This window comes from Gobio gobio, assembly GCF_949357685.1.
Source record: "Gobio gobio genome assembly, chromosome: 6".
NCBI classification, from domain to species: Eukaryota; Metazoa; Chordata; class Actinopteri; order Cypriniformes; family Gobionidae; genus Gobio; species Gobio gobio.
Genome location: NC_137102.1, coordinates 6,032,637 through 6,054,171, shown reverse-complemented (window position 1 = coordinate 6,054,171; position 21,535 = coordinate 6,032,637). Strand labels below are relative to the sequence as shown.

The 21,535-nt window shown below is 36.4% G+C and overlaps 1 protein-coding gene across 4 annotated transcripts in view; it reads right to left on the bottom strand.

Moving 5' to 3' along the window:
* Window positions 1–5,735: 5,735 nt before the first annotated feature.
* Window positions 5,736–21,535, bottom strand: part of nrbp2a (nuclear receptor binding protein 2a) — a 66,837-nt gene continuing 51,037 nt past the window's right edge. For 2 of the 4 annotated variants that reach the window (XR_013816728.1, XR_013816729.1), the window contains 18 exons: window positions 19,834–19,956; window positions 19,559–19,660; window positions 19,374–19,463; window positions 19,210–19,250; window positions 17,313–17,407; window positions 17,184–17,207; window positions 16,736–16,819; window positions 15,421–15,476; window positions 15,228–15,323; window positions 15,004–15,136; window positions 13,861–13,963; window positions 13,721–13,771; window positions 13,500–13,635; window positions 13,069–13,122; window positions 12,925–12,988; window positions 12,771–12,826; window positions 7,357–8,242; window positions 5,736–5,928 (listed from right to left, as the gene is read on the bottom strand). Coding sequence is in view for 2 of the 4 variants with exons in the window: in XM_079819602.1 (XP_079675728.1) it covers window positions 8,144–8,242; window positions 12,771–12,826; window positions 12,925–12,988; window positions 13,069–13,122; window positions 13,500–13,635; window positions 13,721–13,771; window positions 13,861–13,963; window positions 15,004–15,136; window positions 15,228–15,323; window positions 15,421–15,476; window positions 16,736–16,819; window positions 17,184–17,207; window positions 17,313–17,407; window positions 19,210–19,250; window positions 19,374–19,463; window positions 19,559–19,660; window positions 19,834–19,956 (1,407 nt within the window). In the remaining 2 variants the exon portion in view is untranslated. Of the gene's footprint in view, window positions 8,243–12,770; window positions 12,827–12,924; window positions 12,989–13,068; window positions 13,123–13,499; window positions 13,636–13,720; window positions 13,772–13,860; window positions 13,964–15,003; window positions 15,137–15,227; window positions 15,324–15,420; window positions 15,477–16,735; window positions 16,820–17,183; window positions 17,208–17,312; window positions 17,408–19,209; window positions 19,251–19,373; window positions 19,464–19,558; window positions 19,661–19,833; window positions 19,957–21,535 lie in introns of all 4 variants that reach the window. The other 2 variants (XM_079819602.1, XM_079819601.1) reach the window with 2 other exon arrangements.

Here is a 21,535-nt window from a genome sequence, read left to right as displayed (position 1 = left end):
ATTTCATTGCAGACAATATGAACAAAAAATATTTCATGTTTTGTCTGGTCAACTTCATGTCATTTGTAAATATGCATCCTTTCCTGTCATTCAGACCTGCAACACATTTCAAAAAAAGGTGGGACAGTAAAGCATTTACCACTTTGTAATGTTGCCATTCCTTTTCACAACACTTAAAAGACATTTAGGGACTGAAGACACCAAGTGATGAAGTGTTTCAGGTGTAATTTTGTCCCATTCTTCCTGCAAACAAGTCTTAAGGTGGGCAACAGTACGGGGTCTTCGTTGTCCACACATTCTCTATTGGAGACAGGTCGGGACTGAGGCAGGCCAGTCAAGTACTCGTACCCTCTTCCTCCACAGCCAGGACTTTGTAATGTGTGCAGAATGTGGTTTTACATTGTCTTGTTGAAATATGCATGGACGTCCCTGGAAAAGATGTCTTCTTGAAGGCAGCATATCCAAAATCTCTATGTGCTTTTCAGCATTAATGGTGCCTTCACAGAAGTGCAAGTTACCTTTGCCAAGGGCACTGACACAACCCCATACCATGACAGACCCTGGCTTTTGGACTTGTTGCTGGTAACAGTCTGGATGATCCTTTTCTTCTTTGGTCCGGAGCACACGGCGTCCATTCCTCCCAAAAAATACCTAAAAAATACTGATTCATCTGACCACAGTACACGTTTCCACTGTGTGATGGTCCATCCCAGATGCCTCGAGCCCAGAGAAGTCGACGGCGCTTCTGGACACTGTTAACATAGGGCTTCCTTTTGGCACAGTACAGTTTTAACTGGCATTTGTGGATGTAAGTACGTATTGTGGTACTTGACAAAGGTTTGCCAAAGTAGTCCTGAGCCCATTTGGTGGTATCGCTTCTAGATGAATGACGATTCTTGATGCAGTGCCGCCTGAGGGATCGGAGATCACGGTTGTTCAGCTTAGGCTTGAGCCCTTGTCCTTTACGCACTGAAATTCCTCCAGATTCCTTGAATCTTTTAATTGTGTTATGCACTGTTGAATGTGAAATATCCAAATCTCTTCCTATCTTTCTTTGAGGAACATTGTTTTTAAACATTTCAATCATTTTCTCACGTATTTGTTGGCAAACTGGCGATCCTCGGCCCATCTTTGCTCCTAAAGGATTAGACCTTTCTTGGATGCTGCTTTTGTACCAAATCATAATTACAATCACCTGTTGACATCACCTGTTTCAAATCACATCATTATTTAACCATTTTACCTCATTACTAGCCCTAAATTGCTCCTGTCCCAACTTTTTTTTAAATGTGTTGTAGGTCTGAATGACAGGAAAGGATGCATATTTACAAATGACATGAAGTATTATTATAAAATAATATATATATTCTTTTATTTTTTTATTTGAGTGAATCACAAGTACATTTTTTTATCATTTTTAATTGAGATTTATACATCATTAGGGCTGGGCGATACCACTTATTTTGTTTTCGATACGATACCGATACTTTCAAGGCCAGTATCACTGATATTATTATTATAGGTTATTCGTATTGTATGCAATAAATCATCTTTTAAAAAAAAAATACAAAAAAAACACCTAGTATTGATATTTTTATTTGAGAATCAATACTTTTCGATGCTCACATCAGTATCGATATATCGATACTTCATATCGATACGCCCATCCCTATACATCATCTGAAAGGTGAATAAATAAGCTTTCCATTTATGGTTTGTTAGAATAGGACAATATTTGGCTGAGATACAACAATTTCAAAATCTGGAATCTGAGGGTACAATAAAATCTAAATATTGAGAAAATCACCTTTAAAGTTGTCCAAATTAAGTCCTTATAGCAATGCATATTAGCCTACAACTAATAATCCATTTTTGATATACACTGAAAATATTCTAGCTGTTTGCTCAGTTTATTTAAATAAAATAAAATGAAACAACACAAATCTTTAGTTTTTTACTTAATTGCCATTTTACTCAATTGTACTACGTTAAATGAAATGAAATTTGTAAAATAAGTTAACCTAAACCATTTGTGTTGGGACAACATGAATAATTTCTGTTGGGCTGACTGAACTGGGCAGTCTATTTCTAGTTCCCAGCATGCTTTGCGTAGGGATGGATCAGGTGCTATAAATTAAGTGCTGTTTAATGTGTTTTTAGTAAAGGGAAAGACCTGTTAATGTTTGATGTTATATTTGACATTTAAAAGTTGCTATGTTGTGTGAAGTGTAGACCTTGTGGTTAGGATATGCTGTTCTCAATGAGCTGTAACTGTCATTATTTGCATGCTATAAATGTGTTGCGTTGACTATTAGTTTTTATAGAAAGAAAATAAATTAGTTTGACACAGTTCCCACAGTCTAAATATGGTCATCAGTTCTACCCCTCTTTATCCTACTTTATCGAGTTGGATTGACATTATTTTTGTAGTAGTCTTGACTAAATGAATTTAAGTTCATACAACAAGATTACAACAAATCATTTCAAACCAATTCGATTTTGTTGGGAAAACGTAATTGAGTTTCATGGAAAAGTTTTCCTTAATTTAATTATGTTCGTTCAACAGCGTGTTTTTTTTGAGTGTATTTATGGTAGGAAGTTTTCATAATATCTTCATTTGAACATGATCTTTTCTTAATTTCCTAATGATTTTTGTCATAAAAGAAAATTGGATCATTTTGACCCGTATAATGTATTGTTGGCTATTGCCACAAATATACCCGTGGTGAGACGCACGACTTTGTGCTCCAGGGTCACAAACAATTCATTAAACAGCAAAAACGTAAAGTGCATAAAAAGTACATTCTGTAATTAATTAATTGTATAAATTTAAAACTGTTAAAACCCATACCTGACCTGAAAATCCCCTAGTCCCCATTAAAGCTGCACTATGTAAACATTTTTCAGTAAAATATCCAAAAACCACAAGGCCAGTGTTATATATTTTGTTCAGTTGAGTACTTACAATATCCCAAATGTTTCCAACTATTTGTAAATCGTGAGAAATTTCTCTTTAAACCAAGGAACCGGGACGTGTGAGGGCGTCGCCTGTCTATGGTATTATATCTGCATTCCCCTTGGTTTCAGGTTTAATTTTGCAGAAACAAAATTATTTTTTATTATTTATAATTTTGTGTCATAGCAGCCACAGAGCGAACGTCATAACTTCATTTTCAACACACTCAGATGTGTCTAGGGTGACCACCATCAAACAAACCAAATGTGGGACGATTACTAAGTTTGTGTGGGACAATGTGGGACATGTTACCAACACTAAAACATAACCTGAAACTGTTGTATAATCTTAAATTCAACATCACTGAGCCCAAAGGCAGCAGGCATCATGCAGATAACTACTTTTGAAACAGTTCTGACCAAGTGCAACTAAAATCAATAAATAAATAATGAAATAAATAAAACAACATTAAATTAGTTAATCTTATATATTAATTTATATATAGAACTGTATTTATATATATATATATATACAGAACTATCCATTCGTTTTCTGACAGGGAACACATGGAACGAATCAACGCTCCACATTTTGATTGACAGCTGTCACAACCTACTAGTGACCGTGTTTACTCCTTTCTTTTCAACCATTGGATATGGTTTAAAAAAACGGCTTTTGTATATCTGTGTAAGGCGGAATGTTACTTCTGACGAAGCGCTGTTAAATATAGGTGAAAAACGATGCCGCGAAAATAATAAATAAAATGCTTTCTTAAAAAGGCAAAAGAACGCATGCATGTTTTCTCATTATGATCATTAAAAATCAACAGACTGGTGAAAATGCGGGACATTTTCTCAATATGCGACATGCGGGACAAGGGGTGAAAATGCTGTGCGGTACAACGCAAAGCGGGACAGGTGGTCACCCTAGATGTGTCTAATATGATAATCAGAGCTGCATTACCTCACACTCAGGAAAAGCTGAAGTGGCGCTGGTGACTGTGTCATAATAAAAGTCCCGTCGGCGACTGTGTCATAATAAAAGTCCCGCTGCTCGCGAGGCGTGTGTTGCGTTCATCTTATTAACAATCGCTCCAGCGGTTCCTCAGCTCCACAACACTCACTCCTGCTTCTGCTTCACTACAGTAATGTTAATAATCACATCCATCAACATGATTTCTGCCCGAGTCCTGTCCCGATTCTTTCCCACCGGCTGTGAGGTGAAGACCACATGTCCCAAGATTCTGCGCTCAAACGTGGCGTCATCAAACTACGCCTTTATTTTGAATAGCCGACCTCTAGCGGACGGAAAATTACATCTTTAAATGATTCATATATTCATGTATTTGAGATATTTTCAATCCTATTACAGAAGAAATAAATCCAGTCATATTAAAGTATTAATAATATATTTTAATATTGTAGTATTTCGTCACAGTATACAATTTCAACACAAATAAAAAAACAAAATAAAATAAAACTGCCCAAAACAAACAATCTGGTTAATGCATTTGATTTAGATGAGAAAGGAGACCAGGAGTACATTTTAACAGCCGTTCACTGTACATTCATATATCTCTTGTATATACATACAAATGAATCACATTGCAAGACATTTGAGTTTCATAATTACACCTGGAAACTGATTTCCCCCCCCCCCCATGACATCTGAATCATTTGAATTTGCAAGAATAAATGGAGATTAGAAATCTCTCTAAACCTGCATTACATCCATGCCAATATAACGCACATGAACAATCCTGTCAAAGCATTCATTTCCTGTCATGCATATATTTTTAAGGGATATTGGGAAGTCAAAGCCATTGGAGAGTACAGTACTGAAAGCATCCCTAAAATAGATATTGCTTTGGACGGCATGGCAACACAGATGTTCTCCCAGAATGAATACTGTTGTAAATATGCAAGTGTCAGTCAAATACAGGACGTTATATTTGCAATGTAGTACCCATTCTTGCCAACACTGCACCCAGTACATCTTTGGCCTCGACATGGTTCAAGTTCTCATTTGCATGTTGTAGAATACATAGGAAGTAGTGTATAAATCATTTTACATGACATAAAATATACACATACTGTGGTAATATGTAAATGCCAAATCGAATAACAGCCCTTCATACCCAAAGGAGGGTTTTATTAAAGCAAGCCTTGTTTCTTCTAATTCAGTAAATGGTCAGTTTATTGTATGTTATCACTATGCATTAAAAAACAGATAAATGTTAAACACCTCTGAGCGGTCAGCTGATCTAAGATCAGCTCATTCACATTAAGAAGGAAAATAAAAAATCCCATGATAACACTGTTATGAACAGGACCCCTGTGTTAGTGAACCTATTATTAGCTGCTCAAAATGCTTTTATGATCAATTGTTTGTGTTTGGTTAAAAGCGTCTGCTAAATTAATCAAAGGAAATGTCTTTTTGAATCTGGAGAACTATTCATTAGTTCAATCATTTTCTTGGTAAAAGACATCTGAGGAAATATCAGATCAAAATTCACATTTATTTGATCAAAAAACTGTAATACTGTGAAATATGATTTCAATTTAAATATTGGCTTTCTATTTTTAAAATGTCATTTATTCCTGCGATGGCAATGCTCAAGATTTCTTATTTGGTGCTCAAGTAACATTTCTTATCATTATCTTTGTAGAAAACAGTTGTGCTGCGTGATATCTGTGTGTAAACTGTGATTTTCCCCACAGGATTCTTGAATAGAAAGTTCAACATTTCCGCATTTATTTCAAAATAGATTTTTTTTTTTGTAACAATGCAAGTCTTTACTGTAATTTTTGATCAGTTTAATGTGTCCTTGCTGAATAAAATTATTAATTTCTTTTATAACATAAAATCTCACTGACCCCAAACTTTTAAACGGTAGTATACCCTTTTAGGATACCATTATTGCCACGGTTTACATATATTTGATAAAAGATAAAAGGGCGTCACAATGGTACCTTTAGGGGTACAATAGCTTATCACTGAGGAAGTGCCATCAGCTTAAAAGGACATCTTTATACCTTTTTTTACTCCTAAAAAGTGCATATTAGTACCTTAGAGTTCACCCAAAAATTAATATTAGCCCATGATTTACTCACCCTCAAGTCATCCGAGGTGTATATGACATTCTTCTTTCAGACGAATACAATCAGAGTTATGTTAAAAAAGTCCAAGCAAATCCAAGCATTCTAATAGCAGTAATAGTTGCTCTGTTTTTGAAGTTCATAAAAAATGCATCTGTCCGTCATATAACTGCTCCAAGTGGCTCTGGAGTGTTAATAAAAGCCTTCTGAAGCAAATCGATGCGTTTGTGTAAGAAAAATATCCATATTTAAAACTTAATCAAGTAAAGTTCCAGCCGATCGCCTTCCGTGGAAAAGTGTTGAAAGTGCCATCTCGCAATTCAAGACGTCATGACGAGTGTACCTGGTCGCGTTTGTCTTTCAACACTTTTTCCATAAATTGAATACGGAAGGCAGTTGGCTGAAACGTTACTTTATAAAGAATGTCATATACACCTAGGATGACTTGAGTAAATCATGGGGTCATTTTCATTTATGGGTGAACTATCCCTTTAAGGTACTACTTATGAACCTTTTTGTGGTAAAAGAAAAAAGGTACAAAAGAAATCCTATAGAGACAGAGCATATTTAGGCCACGCCCACACAAGCGGCCTCCTTGTCATTTCTGACTTATAACAACAAATAGAAAAATGTCTAAAAGCTGATATGTGACCAGGTGTACAGCAAACAAGCTAATAAACACAGAAATATGTTTTAATAAGCTGTCGTCGACCCAAAAAAACGGACATTTAAGAAGACAAAAGTGGATACAGGCAATAAGACATGAAGCTTCAGCAGGAAGAATGGGTACATTTTGGGATCCTGACACTCAGTATGCCCAGGTGTGCAGTAAACACTGTCACTGTTAAGTCAAATATCCAAATGTCAGTTTTATATATGATATTTCCTGTCTCTGATGTTCCCGTCCAGTGTGTGTAGATCTCAGGTGTAATATAACATTTCACCCTCTGTCTCAAATTGCCTGTATCCACTTTTGTGTCCTTAAACGCTCGTTTTTTGGGTCAACAGCTTATAAAAACTCCTGGGTTTTTGGTTCTGAGTTGTTTAGCTTGTTTGCTGTACACCCTGTCATATATCAGCTTTTATACCTTGTTCAGTTTTTGGTTATAAGTCAGAAATGACAAGGAGGCGCAATACAAAGTCAAAGGAGACGGTCTGATTGTTTCCCCCCCCGGTGGGCGTGGTCTTCAGATTATGACGTGTGTATTATGATAGCTGTTGTACCCCTAGAGGTACCATTGTGACACCCTTTTTCTCTGTGTGTATATGCATGAGAAAAGATCAACATAGTGTCATGGAAGCAGACATTTTAAACTCTGTAAGAATCACTCCACATTAAGAGCAAGAAATAAAGTTGAGGGTCTGAAAAAAAAAAATGTTGAAAAAGAAAAATAATCATAACAGGTGCCAAGAGCACTTGTGTTTGTACCGTGCATTTGTGTGCTCAATGTCAGCCTGTTAAAGCATCCAGAATAAGATCATATAGAAATGTAGAATTAAACATTTTGATACATTTTCCTTTTAAACATGTATACCAAGACCATGTATTAATTGTTTAAAATAATAAATAATACATTTAAGTCTGGAACAAACGGACTCCAATCGTATTTCCTGACGGGAAGCAGCACATTTAGCCTCCTCTCTCAGGTCATCCTAAAATCATCCGTTTGTGTGAAACTTTGTCCTTTGCTAGATGAGGATGGATTGTGCCATAGACACGATGACATGGAGAGATGTTTTTAAACATCTGTTAAAAAGAAAAAAAAATGCTGGCACTGAAGGCAGAATCTCTGCAAGTAATGGAGATGAATTTCTTCGTCATGGTAAAATGACAACACCAGTAATTTAAACTTCAAGATTAAAGTAAACAGTTTGAGCTCTTTGGAGTTTGTGCAGGTACCATGCATTATGGTGCGAGCTTTCTCCCCAGGCGCTTATTCTCAAGCCATCTTGTCATGACCTTTATTATGTAATGTTGCACTTTTGGTCTTGTTTCCCTCCAGTCAGTCTGGATCTTTCGCCGTCTCTTTGTCCTCGAGCTCTGGCCCAGTCTTCAAGTACTGTCTGTCTATTGTTGGACCAGCTGGGCTTAGTAAATCACAGCCATGGCAGTCGGGGAGGTGGATGTCCCTGACCAATGCTTACATAATGCATCCTCAAGAAAACATGCCAACTTCTCACAGTCTTCCTGCAGGACACAAAAACCAGACAATCAATTCACACATAAAGCAAAACTACGTGAGCTATTAAAGGGTTAGTTCACCCAAAAATGAAAATTCTGTCATTAATTACTTACCCTCATGTCGTTCGACACCCGTCAGACCTCCGTTCATCTTCAGAACACAAATGAAGATATTTTAGTTGAAATCTGATGGCTCTGAAAGGCCTCCATTGGCACAATGCACGGTTCACTCTCAAGACCCTTAAAAGACACTAAAGACGTCGTTACAAAGTCCATCTCACTACAGTGGTTCTACAATAACTTTATGAATCGGCGACAATAGTTTTTGTGCGCAAAAAAACCCTAAATAACGAAATAACGATAGTGATGACGATTTCAAAACACGGCCTCATGAAGCTTCGAAGCGTTATGAATCACTGAGTCGATTCAGCAGTTTGAATTGCCAAATTTCAGCAGTTTGACACGCGATCCGAATCATGAATCGACATCACTATACAAGTCTTTATTTAGGGTTTTTTTGCACACAAAAACTATTCTCGCCGATTCATAAAGTTATTGTAGAACCACTGTAGTGAGATGGACTTTGTAACGATGTCTTTAGTGCCTTTTAAGGGTCTTGAGAGTGAACCGTGCCATTGAGCCAATGGAAGCCTTTCAGAGCCATCAGATTTCAACTAAAATATCTTTATTTGTGTTCTGAAGATGAACGGAGGTCTGACGGGTGTCCAACGACATGAGGTTAAGTCATTAATGACAGAATTTTCATTTTTGGGTGAACAAACCCTTTAAGTTCGGTTGAAGGTTAAGACACAAATATACTAAACAAGAATTAGTTGGAGTTTTTCCTTTCCAGATGCCTTTGGTTTGCACACTAGGGGACTAAAGATCTACTAAGTATAAGTATTATGCCACGACGTTCAATTAAAGGGATAGTTCACACAAAAATGAAAATTAGCCCATGATTTACTCTCCCTAAAGTCATCCTAGGTGTGTATGACATTCTTCTTTCAGACGAATCAGAGTTATATTAAAACAAGGTTTCTGCAGGTTTCACCAAGTCAAATTTAAGACTTTTTAAGACCATTATAAATTAAATTTAAGACCTATTAAAGGAAATGCAGTCACAAATTTACTTGCAAAGTAAATTAATGTATTCAAATTGAACAAATCAATAAACTTGTACTTCCTCATAGCTCAATCCCACCAGGATTTCGCCACTTTTTTGGGGTGATTTTTGAGATCAAAATTACAGATTTTGTGGTGGTTTCCAGAAATTTGCATTTGCATTTTTTTCATAATCAGGACACCACATTTAAAATATTATGTATTATGTTAGATGCACAATAGCCACACATGACAATAGAACAAACAAAATACATAAATCTTGTTTATTTTGGTTTACAAATAATGCTCCAAAAAATGCATGTTGATTTTTCATTATATTTAGTAATCACAGAAACACGAAAAATGAAAAACTGGAGGACAAAATCAGTTTTATGTGTCTGTGGTACAATCTGAAAGAGACTCCAATAACACTAAAGCTGATTGGCTGCAATATAAGCTGCACATTGGTCTCATTTGTAGTCATATTACAGCAAATTATATTTGGACTATTTGAAGTGCTGCAGGATTTCAATGAGCATTAGAGGTAACGTTACATGGACGTAGGAAAATGAAGACCTGTTTAAAATGATTTAAGACCAAGAACAGAATACTTCAGCGAATTTAAGGCTTTTTAAGGCCTAAAATTTTGATTTTGAAATTCTAGACTTTTAAGACCCCCGCGGAAACCCAGTAAAAAATGTCCTGGCTCTTCCAAGCTTCATAATGGCAGCCCAAAATTTGAAGCCCAAAAAAAGTGTATCCATCCATTATAAAAGTAATAACGATTGTATTCATCTGAAAGAAGAATGTCTTATACACACACACACAGGCTAATTTTCATTTTTGGGTGAACTATCCCCTTTAAATGCCCGAGTTAACTTACTGAGGGGTGGGTGATATGATAGCAATTTTAACCTTTTCATTTATATGCATCGTTTAACAATGGCAGTGATACACATCATCAAATAATAATTAGGCTTGTCACTACAAGAAATTGCTGTAAATTAAACAAAACCTTACAGGCTTCATAATCCTCCATATCACCACATCACAAATCAACAACTGCATCTTACAACTAGTATATCCAACTGGACTCGCATACATACAGTACAATTATGTAAAGCAATATATACTATATCGCAAATCTGCTTGTTTATATCGTCACAAAATGTAAATAATATTGGTGAAATATTTAAAGTTGGATATTTAATGCATCCAACTTTACCTACTTATACAGTACACTCATGTAAAGCGATATATGATGAATCTCAGCTGCCTGATTGTCTAGCTCATTCTTAGGTGGGTAGACAGTCAGTAGACAATACATGATGAGTCAAATATTGAGGCTAATTTTTTCTGTTCTGTTAATTTACTTAATTTTGCATTGTTATTGTATTTTAATAGTAAATAGATGACAGCTTCGGTTTCAGTAGCCAAGGGTCATACACTACAATATGACTTCTACAATCTGCTCAAAATAGCCAATTACACTGTAAAAAATGCTCTTCTTATTTAGTACTTTTTTCTTGTTTCCATTCCAAATATCTAAAAATTCTTAAATCAAGTTGCATTTACTAGATAAGTAAAATGACATTAGATATTTTTTCTTGTTTTCTGGGAGAAAAAAAATCTAAATGAAGTGAGTTTTTGCTTAAAACAAGCAACATTTTCTGCCAATGGGGTGAGAAAAATAATCTTATTTCTGTTTGGGACAGAAACAAGAAACAAGATTTCAATCAGAAACAAGATATTTTTCTCACCCCACTGGCAGATAATTTTGCTTGTTTTAAAGGCTAACCAAACCCTAAACCAACTTTATTTGGTTAATGATCTGCAAGACTAGGCCTTTATTAGTGCTGTTCATTGATTCGAGTAAATATTTTGACATTTGGGTATAAAGTGTTTTAATTCTATAATATATGGTGTAAAACTGTCTAAGTGCTGCCCTCTTAAGGTTGAACAGTGGCTACTGCAGTTGAATTTTCCTATTGGACGTTGTAGGTCATCGTGACGTATGATGGTTCTTCCAACGGCTCAATACAAACGCCCCTGGCACGAGCTCACCACGCCCTCAGAAATAGTTTCCCCCAATAACATGATGAGAACGCTACTGGCGTCACTCCAGTCATTCTCCATCGTTGCGATTCGCGAGTCAGACAGCTGTCAATCAATCCGGAACGCCCTCTGCTAAGTCCCGCCCTCGGTTCGTCCCCTCTGTCTCCGCTGGGCTCGGCCCACTTTTCCAGCATTTTTCAAATATTCCCAGTGAGTGGAGTTTAGCGCTGAGCTGGGGTTTAGTTACCCTTTAAGCAAAAACTCACCACTTTGATTTTATTTTCAAGAAGACAAGAAAAAATATATTATGTCATTTTACTTATCTAGTAAATGCATCTTGATTTAACAAGTTTTAGATATTTAGACTAGAAACAAGACAAAATTACTAAGTAAGAAGAGCATTGTTTGCAGTGCATATCATAGTAACAGTAATAATTTACTGTTAGCTTGATAGCTTTTCTGATAGCTTTTCTTACTTAGTATTTTTGTCTTGTTTCTAGTCCAAATATAGCTACAAATTCTTAAAACAAGAAGCATTTACTAGGCAAGTGTCTTGTTTTGGGGGAAAATAACTCAAAATTAAAGCAAAATAATCTGCCAATGGGGTAAGAAAAATAATCTTAATTCAAACAGAAAACAAGATTATTTGTTTTACCCCATTGGCAGATTATTTTGCTTATTTTAAGCAAAAACTCACTTAATTCGGAGTTATTTTTTCCCAAAACAAGACAATACATTTTTAGATATTTGGACAGAAGGCAAAAACACTAAGTAAGAAAATAATTTTTTTGTTTTGATAACCTCTGACTCTATGCACTGCAAAAAATGCTTTTCTTACTTAGTATTTCTGTCTTGTTTTCAGTCCAAATATCTACAATATCTTACATTAAGAAGCATTTACTAGACAAGCAAAAGTTTTTGTCTTGTTTTGGGGGAAAATAGCTCAAAATTAAGGGAGTTTTTGCTTAAAATAAGCAAAATAATTTGCCAATGGGGTAAGAAAAATAATTTTGTTTTCTGTTTGAATTAAGATTATTTTTCTTAGCCCATTGGCAGATTATTTTGCTTATTTTAAGCAAAAACTCCCTTCATTTTGAGTTATTTTCCCCCAAAACAAGACAAAAAAACTTGTGTTTGTCTAGTAAATGCTTCTTAATGTAAGATTTTTTAGATATTTGGACTGAAAACAAGACAAAAATACTAAGTACTAAGGAAACATACTAAGGAAACATAATCTGAAGCCAAAAAATCAAGTCTGTGCCCATCATATACTACGTGATTTTCTATTGGCTACTCATATGCAAATCAAGGCAAAAATCTAAGCAAAAGTAGTCTAGTGTATTCCAGCCTTTAGATAAATAATGATTACGCTTACCTCACTGATGAAAGCATGGTGAACCAACTCACTAGCCAAATCTTTGGGACTGTCAGCTGGGCGGAAAAAAAATAAAAATATTCTCCTTTTTATTTATTCTTTAAAAAAAAAAAAAAAAACTGCACCAAGAACACATTTGAGTGTGATCACTTACATGGCAAAACATCACAGCTAAGTTGTCGGTGAAGCCTGTCATCCATCTTTAAAAAGAGAGAGAGCTACAGAGAGAGAAAGGAGAGATGATGCACAATATTTACAGCAGCCAAGCAAAACTACAAGCCAAAATACATTAACTCACATGACTCCTTGTGCCTTCCTCATTTGCTTCCAGATTACAGTGGATCTGCACAACCTGTACGAAAAACAAGGGTTTGGCTCTTAAGTGCTTCTTAAAAATACTCCATAAACTAATAGAAAGTAACTAAAATACTGTTTGTACATGGATGAGATGCATTGATCACCATTTCTGGGAAATGTTTAAACAAATGTCAGCTTTTTCAAATTGACCCTTGCTCATCATCAGTGTCACACTTCCCATTAGTCAGCCAACATTTGTTGGCTAATATTTAGCTTAAAAAACAACAACACAGAGTTTAAAATGAGCTGTAAATCTGTTTCGTGGATAGTTTTTTTGTTTTGTTTTTACCAAAATTCACTAACATATTCAGCTTCACATGAGGCATAGCATCGCTATTTGTGGTGCTTCTAGCCTAAATCTTCTTCTCTAACCTTTCTGGTTTCAGTCTCCTGTGGTTCTGGGGTCGGGGTCTTCACAGTCTCCATCTGTTCCTGCGACAAAGAAAGAGCGCGGGGGATAGGATGTGGCCGATGGGAAGCAAAGTTCATCAGGGGATATATGCCATTTCTGTTCATGCAGAAGAGGAAAAGTTTCAAGCATGGAAACAAATACAGTCCAAATCAAAGATCAGCTGATCTTCTCCACGACTCACTTCACATCCTCAAGGAATTTGTCCAGTTCCAAAGGCGAGACGTGAGAATACCTTGAAAAGAATAATGCAAAAGACGTCTAAACGTGGGAAACAACCACAGAAGAGAATCAGAAACGTCACCATTTGTTTGAGAAACCCACTTTAGATGGACTCCAGGTCGGTCACGGTGATTAATCTCCGCCATGATACCATTAGGGTCAAAAGATTTGGTCTTCTCTTCCACACAATTCTCAGGAAGGAGATCTGGAAAACATTCAAATAAGACTTAAAGCGTTTTCACACCTACATTATTTGGACTTTTCAGTTTGGTCCGAATCAAAATAACAAGTGTGAAACCTCCAAACAGACGAAATTTGGTCAGACGAAAAGAGGTATTACCGCTCCTGATCAAACTGAACAAAAGTTTGGTTCGTTTCTAGTGTGAAAGCATTTTCTGTATGGTTCGGACTTTCAGACTATTTACAGGAAGTTCCTGTTTATGTTTAAATATTATAATGTTATTCTTAAACTTCATCTAGGCTACATTGATTATGAAAAGTGAAAAGATGCACAATATGTCAGAAGACAGAAGGTCAGAAATGATTTTGAAAGAAATTTTGCATGATTTTGCCTTTTTTTAATGTGAATTTCGTTTTGTATAAATTGCATCTTAATTTTAATCAACGTTTAATCAGATAATTGCCTGGATTTAATAAATAAGAAGCAAATAGTCTATAGCAGACGATAATCGCGGGAGCGATCACATGCTTTGCACATGAACTGGAGCGCGTCTCAAATAAACCGAAGCTCAGCAGCTACTCGTCTCACAAACATGAGAAATATGTGTATATAAAGCTTGAAATTTCCACTTTTAAACATAACGAATAAAAAAATAGTCCAGCAATGCGCACTGTTCAATAGTGGCAACGATATGCGTCCGTTCATTCATGCTTGTCAAAGACGCTGACGTCAGACGCTCGTCCGTTTACAAACCAATCAATGTCCAGATGCCGCCCACATAGATGAAGACGAGTGGACGCAAGTGTGTCATGTACAGTTCTTTAGTGCGCTCACATAATTGCAATGTGAAACCAAACCAAAACTAACCGAATGTATGAAATGTATCAAAACATGAACTTCGGTTCGGACCTTGGTGCGGACTTTCAGGTGTGAAAACGCCCTAAAACCAAAGAGGACTGGAACAACAATTTCCTTTTGGATGATTGGGCCATCCACAATGAAAGCATTATTACTCTGTGGTATCAGGAAGGCATGAGCAACACTGTTTTCCGTGTTCCACTTACACTGGTTATTGATAAAGCAATGCGCAGCAAGCAGTTTTAAGGAGTGGACCTCGAATAACACTCTGTGGAACAGCAGGTCATGAGCCGTGGGTCTCGACTTGGCTTCTGTGCGTACACACGACTGGATGAATTCCTGTCAGTGTGAAGAGATGAAGGCATTCGATTGAACAAAAAGAATTAAGCAGAGCAGTTTTAGTTATAAACATGGGCTTAAAGTCTTTTACCCTCATGAGAGGGTCCTCGAGTGACTGTCCAGCGTGATCAACAGCCTCTTTCGAAACTGCAGCGTCTCCATTGGCCTGGATTTCCAATACTGCCATCTAAAGGTGCATGTGGAATACAAAATTAAAGGTCATACTTCAATGTTGATAAACAAAAAGTAGAATTTTTTGTTATTTTGCATTGTAATTTTCAGACCTCCAAGGCACAGATACCGAATGAAAATATATCTATGGCATAGTCATCTTCAGCAACTGGAGAAGAAGAAAAGAGAGAAATGTTATAAAACCTTTTACATTCAGTGATGTCTAAAAGTGAATACACGCACACACACACATATATATATATATCAAGCATAACATTATGATAGATACATACATATACATATACACATATATGTGTGTGTGTGTGTGTGTGTGTGTGTGTGTGTGTGTGTGTGTGTGTGTGTGTGTGTGTGTGTGTGTGTGTGTGTGTGTGTGTGTGTGTGTGTGTGTGTGTGTGTGTGTGTGTGTGTGTGTGTGTGTGTGTGTGTGTGTGTGTGTGTGTGTGTGTGTGTGTGTGTGTGTGTGTGTGTGTGTATGTATGTATGTATGTATGTATGTATGTATGTATGTATGTATGTATGTATGTATGTATGTATGTATGTATGTATGTATGTATGTATGTATGTATGTATGTATGTATGTATGTATGTATGTATGTATGTATATATATATATATATATATATATATATATATATATATATATATATATATATATATATATGTATATATATATATATATATATATATATATATATATATATATATATATATATATATGTATATATATACACACACACACATACACACACACACCGATAAGGCATAACATTATGACCACCTTCCTAACATTGTGTTAGCAGCATATCATTGAGTCCTGTAAGAGGGGGAGACCCATACGCAACAAACTGAGATGCTTTGTGAATTCTGACACCTTTCTATCAGAACCAGCATTAACTTCCTGAGAAATTTGAGCTCCAGTAGCTCGTCTGTTTGATCGGACCACACGGGCCAGCCTTCGCTCCCCACGTGCATCAATGAGCCTTGGCCGCCCATGAGCCTGTCGCCGGTTCTCCACTGTTCCTTCCTTCCTTTTGATAGAGACTGACCCCTGCAGACCGGGAACACCCCACAAGAGCTGCAGTTTTGGAGATGCTCTGACCCAGTCGTCTAGCCGTCACAATTTGGCCCTTGTCAAACTCGCTCAAATCCTTACGCTTACCCATTTTTCCTGCTTCTAACACATCAACTTTGAGGACAAAATGTTCACTTGCTGCCTAATATATCACACCCACTAACAGGTGATGAAGAGATCATCAGTGTTATTCACTTCACCGGTCATAATGTTATGCTTGATCAAACTTTGTTGGAAAAAAAAAAATCTTAAAACTTTCTGATTATGTTCAGGGTTAAAAAAAAATATGGTCTGACTGCGAAAGGTGTAAAAAAGTTAAAGGCATCAGATACTCACTTCCATACTCCGGAGCAAAAAAATGCTGGTTTCGCATTTCATCTCGATGTTGATGTACATTCCCATGAATCGCCTCAGCAAATACTAAGGGGAAAAGGAGAGACACACACAACATTACAATCAAACTCTATTTATAACATTATATGGATGGAAGAATTTTTGCCAGTAAAATACATAGATAAAATCTCCAGCACATGGGCTAGAGTCCAACACAAATACTCTGAAGGGGGACGTGGGTCTTATTTTCTATATTTATGTCTTGGATTGTCAAAGCTGACAAGAAATGTTACAGCACATTACATAACTGCCAGGATTCTGGGCCAATATACGCAAAACATTGTTTTAGGAAGGAAGGAAAAGAAACAGTCTAAGTATGGCCTGTGTTTTGGTTCTGACGAGATAAGCACATTCCAGTGCACATGGCATATGGAGCTCAGAGTGGACTTACCATTTACAAACAGCCTGTGCCAAACTGTGAAACAAAGAAGAGACATAAACAGATATTCTATGTTAGAGATGATCAAAAGTCATATCATTTTGAGCTTAAATAAAAAGGATTAAAAGACTAGTGTTGAACCTGAGCCGATCTTTATGAGGCCGTTGTGCTGGATAAAGATGGTGTCACAGGTCAAGTTACCGTGGATAATGGGCGGACCACATGAATGCAAGTAACTAAAGAACGAAAGGATGAAACATCAGTACTTGTACCCACAAATCACCCACACTGAAAAAAACATGAATGTTTAAAAACGTGCAAATGAACATATACATTATGTATAAAATGTATATTTATTTATAGTCACAACAATGAATTATAATAAGAGAAAAAAAAGTTTAAAGTAGCAAAACGTATTGAATGTTTTAAAAATTATATTTTATTTTAATATATAACAAAAGTATATATATATATATTAGGGCTGTCAAAAGATTAATCGCGATTAATCGCATCCAAAATAAAAGTTTGTGTTTACATAATATATGTGTGTGTACTCACACAAATTAGTTAATTATTATTTATATATAAATACACACACAAGCATGTATATATTTAAGAAAAAAATGTAAAAATAAATTTATATTTATATATATTATAGATTATATAAATGTATATACAGTATATACATGCAAATATTTCTTAAATATACATGAATGTGTGTGTATTTATATATAAATAATAATTAACAGAGTACACACACATATATTATATAAACACAAACTTTTATTTTGGATGCGATTAATCTTTTGACAGCCCTAATATATATATATATAATTTTATTTTTTTTAATTTCTAATAAAATTATAAGAGAAGAAACTATTAGTTTAAAAGCTGAAGTGTGCAATTTCTTCCATTGGTCAAATAAACAGACAGCCCCGCCCCCAAACTTGCACCATTGGTTGAGTCAGTGTTGCTATGCTGGGATGGTCAAGAAGCTCAAACAAACAAAGCAATGTTTTGATAGCCACAGAGCCACAGTGTTGACACTTTTGTACAAATCAATCTGTATATTAAAGGAACACTCCTCTATTTTTGAAAATAGGCTCATTTTCCGTCTCCCCTAGAGTTAAACAGTTGAGTTTTACCGTTTTCATTCAGCCGATCTCCGGGTCTGGCGGTAGCACTTTTAGCATAGCTTAGCATAGATCATTGAATCTGATTAGACCGTTAGCATCTCGCTCAAAAATGACCAAAGAGTTTCAATATTTTTCCTATTTAAAACTTGACTCTTCTGTAGTTGTGTAAAGTGCATTGTGCCAATGGAGGCCTTTCTGAGCCATCGGATTTCAACTAAAATATCTTCATTTGTGTTCCGAAGATGAACTTAGTGATATACATTTACATTACATTTACATTTAGTCATTTAGCAGACGCTTTTATCCAAAGCGACTTACAAATGAGGGCAATAGAAGCAGCTAGAGCAGTCGAAGGGCAACAATATCAGCAATATGCAAGTGCTGTAACAAGTCTCAGTTAGTCTAGCACAGAACAAAGTTTTTTTTTATTTTTTTATTTTTTTTAAAATAAATTAGACAGACAGACAATGAATAGAATGATGAATAGAATGATAAGTGAATAGAATGATAAGTGATATCCCAGCAGTTGTGGTCTTGAGATAAAATGACAAGACCGAGGAGAAATGCAGTCAAGACCGAGACGAGACCAAGACCATCAAAAAATGGTCTTAAGACCGGTCTCGAGTACTACAACACTAGCTAACGGTCTAATCAGATTCAATGATCTATGCTAAGCTATGCTAAAAGTGCTACCGCCAGACCCAGAGATCGGCTGAATGGATTCAAAAACGGTAAAACTCATCTGTCTAACTCTAGGGGAGTCGGAAAATGAGCCTATTTTCAAAAATAGTGGCGTGTTCCTTTAAGCTGAGAAAATATTTTTAGTTTCCCCGCACACTTCAGCTTTAACAGCAAATTAGCAGATGACTTCAGGAGATAACAATGAGTTCTCAAAGTCCTACCTGAGTGCAGAAAGTATCTGCGTGCACCAGCGCTTCCATGCCTGAGACACACAGAAAGTACCAGTGTGTTAAGATTTTGTCATATTTCTGCCAGCAGGTGGTGTTGTCCTCCAGCTTTTCTGCAAGAAGGGTTTTCACTTTCAATGATCGATGAAACGTCTCACCTTCACATTCATAGTTTTGTGGTTTTTCTTAGTCTTCTTCAAAAACTGCTTGAGACTTCCAGAGGACATGTATTCAGTGATAAAAATCACCTGTGTGGCACGAGAAGAAAGCAAACGTCAATGTCTGAATTTAGGGCAAAGTTCACCTCGGCGTTTGTTTTTATCAGGTGTGTTTTATGTCTCACCCTCGCTCTGCTCTCTCTCATGTCCAGCCAGTACTTGTGAAACTTTACGATGTTCGGATGCTCCACCTGCATTAGGTTCTCAAACATCTCTCGAATCCGCTCCTGCATAACACAAAGCACTTGGTTTTACTTTATTTCAAGCATTATGTCTGTCACTGTACGGCCATTCCAGAATGATGACGCTCCGATACAGTAACATTTCACAGATGTTTGTGGTTCAGCACGCCAAGTCTCCCACCCAGAATATTGATGTTGGAAAACAAGCGTGCTCCTACCTCAAAGGACTTGAAAACCTTCTTGTCTGAAAACTGCACTTCGTTCCACACCACCTCCACCCCCTCTTCAGTGTCCATGGCCAAGTACGCACTCTCAATGCCTGGGACATTTCCCTGACTGACCTAAACCAGAGAAGAAAAAAAAGGAGAAAATAAAAGGGACAGGGAGAGTTTTAGTGCTGCCATGTTCATACAAAGTACCATTTAGCTAGAGATATCTGCAATGTTTACTTCATCTTGCACAACTTTCTACAGTGTTTGCAAATGTGATATTTTTGCATCAACTTCTTGGTATTGTTAGTACAGGAAATTAGTACTTCTGTGAAGAAGGACACGCCCCCCCGTTCCACAACTCTCCCATGGTGCACGTTGTGGTTTGGGCTGCGAGGAGCGAGAATGAAAACACAGACTTTGAATGGCCTGTAAATTCTTGGTCTTTGTAATGCTGTAAATGAAGCTCACAATACAGAAGAGCTCCCCCTTTTCTTTTTTTTTTGGACAGAACTAGTATTATCACAACTGTCTAAAGGAAAACAAACCGTCCGGCGTTTCCATATTTTGATTTTCTATATTTATAGCCTGAATTTGCTCCCCTCCTGCTGATCATTGAACACAAGCTATGTGTTTTTAGAGACAGACACAACATGATCCAGTCACGCTGAGATCCAGCTGCCCTCTAAAAGGCCTTGGATAGATTTAACAGCATCTCAGATTGAAAATTGATAATACTGTTTGGCATGCTTTTCCATTTGTCAGGGCATTCAGGGACAATAACATAAGAGTAGAATAAGCTGTGCATGAGTCATAATAATGTTTCCTATGCTAATAGAAATTCAAGCACAAATAATGTGCATGATTGATTTGAATATCCCAAAAAGTCTCCATCTATGAAGGTTTATTTTGGTATTTCAAGCGCACTGACTGTCAATCGCCATTGTGTTCCAGAGGTTAAATAGTGACCATTCAAAGGACCGACTGATAAAAGTTTTAAGACACTTTTACTGATAATGGCGGAGCACAGAAACGCTGGGTTATGTAAGGCAGAGAACACAAGGACACTAAAAACATGTCCAATTACATTTGGACTTAATTAATTCCCTAGATGCCGCACAAACAGACAAGGAATGTCTTTGAAAACAAACAAAAAAAAACCTTCCAGGTCCTCTGAGAGCCAGAGAATCCAGATGGCGACTCAAAATTATGGGCAATCAAAGGCAGCTGACCATGGATAAGTATTGTACCTCAGTTTGCTCCAGTGACGTGTATGTAATGTTACTAGGATTTATCAAATTATGATCTATTAGCCATTGATGTTTGTATGCATATGGGTTGTTGACATGAGGTCTACTTTAGCATGCCCAAAGTTTAAGACTATTTAATTTATTCAGAACCAGTACACTGAATCTGAAACATTAAGTTAAGTAACACATGGCTCTTATGAGTCAATGAATCAAAACATACAGTGAAACCAGTGTAATCCGATTCCCATTGAATGACTCTTATGAACAGTTTATTTTAACCCTCTGGTGCTCTTCGTTTAGGGGTTGCATTGGTCGTCTTCCCGGTCATAAGTGACCGCACACCTAAAATTTTAACTTCCTCCACCCCAGTAAAACCAATGCAATTTATTTTTCTTCAATAATATTTTTTCTTTTTAATTTTGTATTTTGAGATGATTTGATGGTATTTTTTAATATTTATG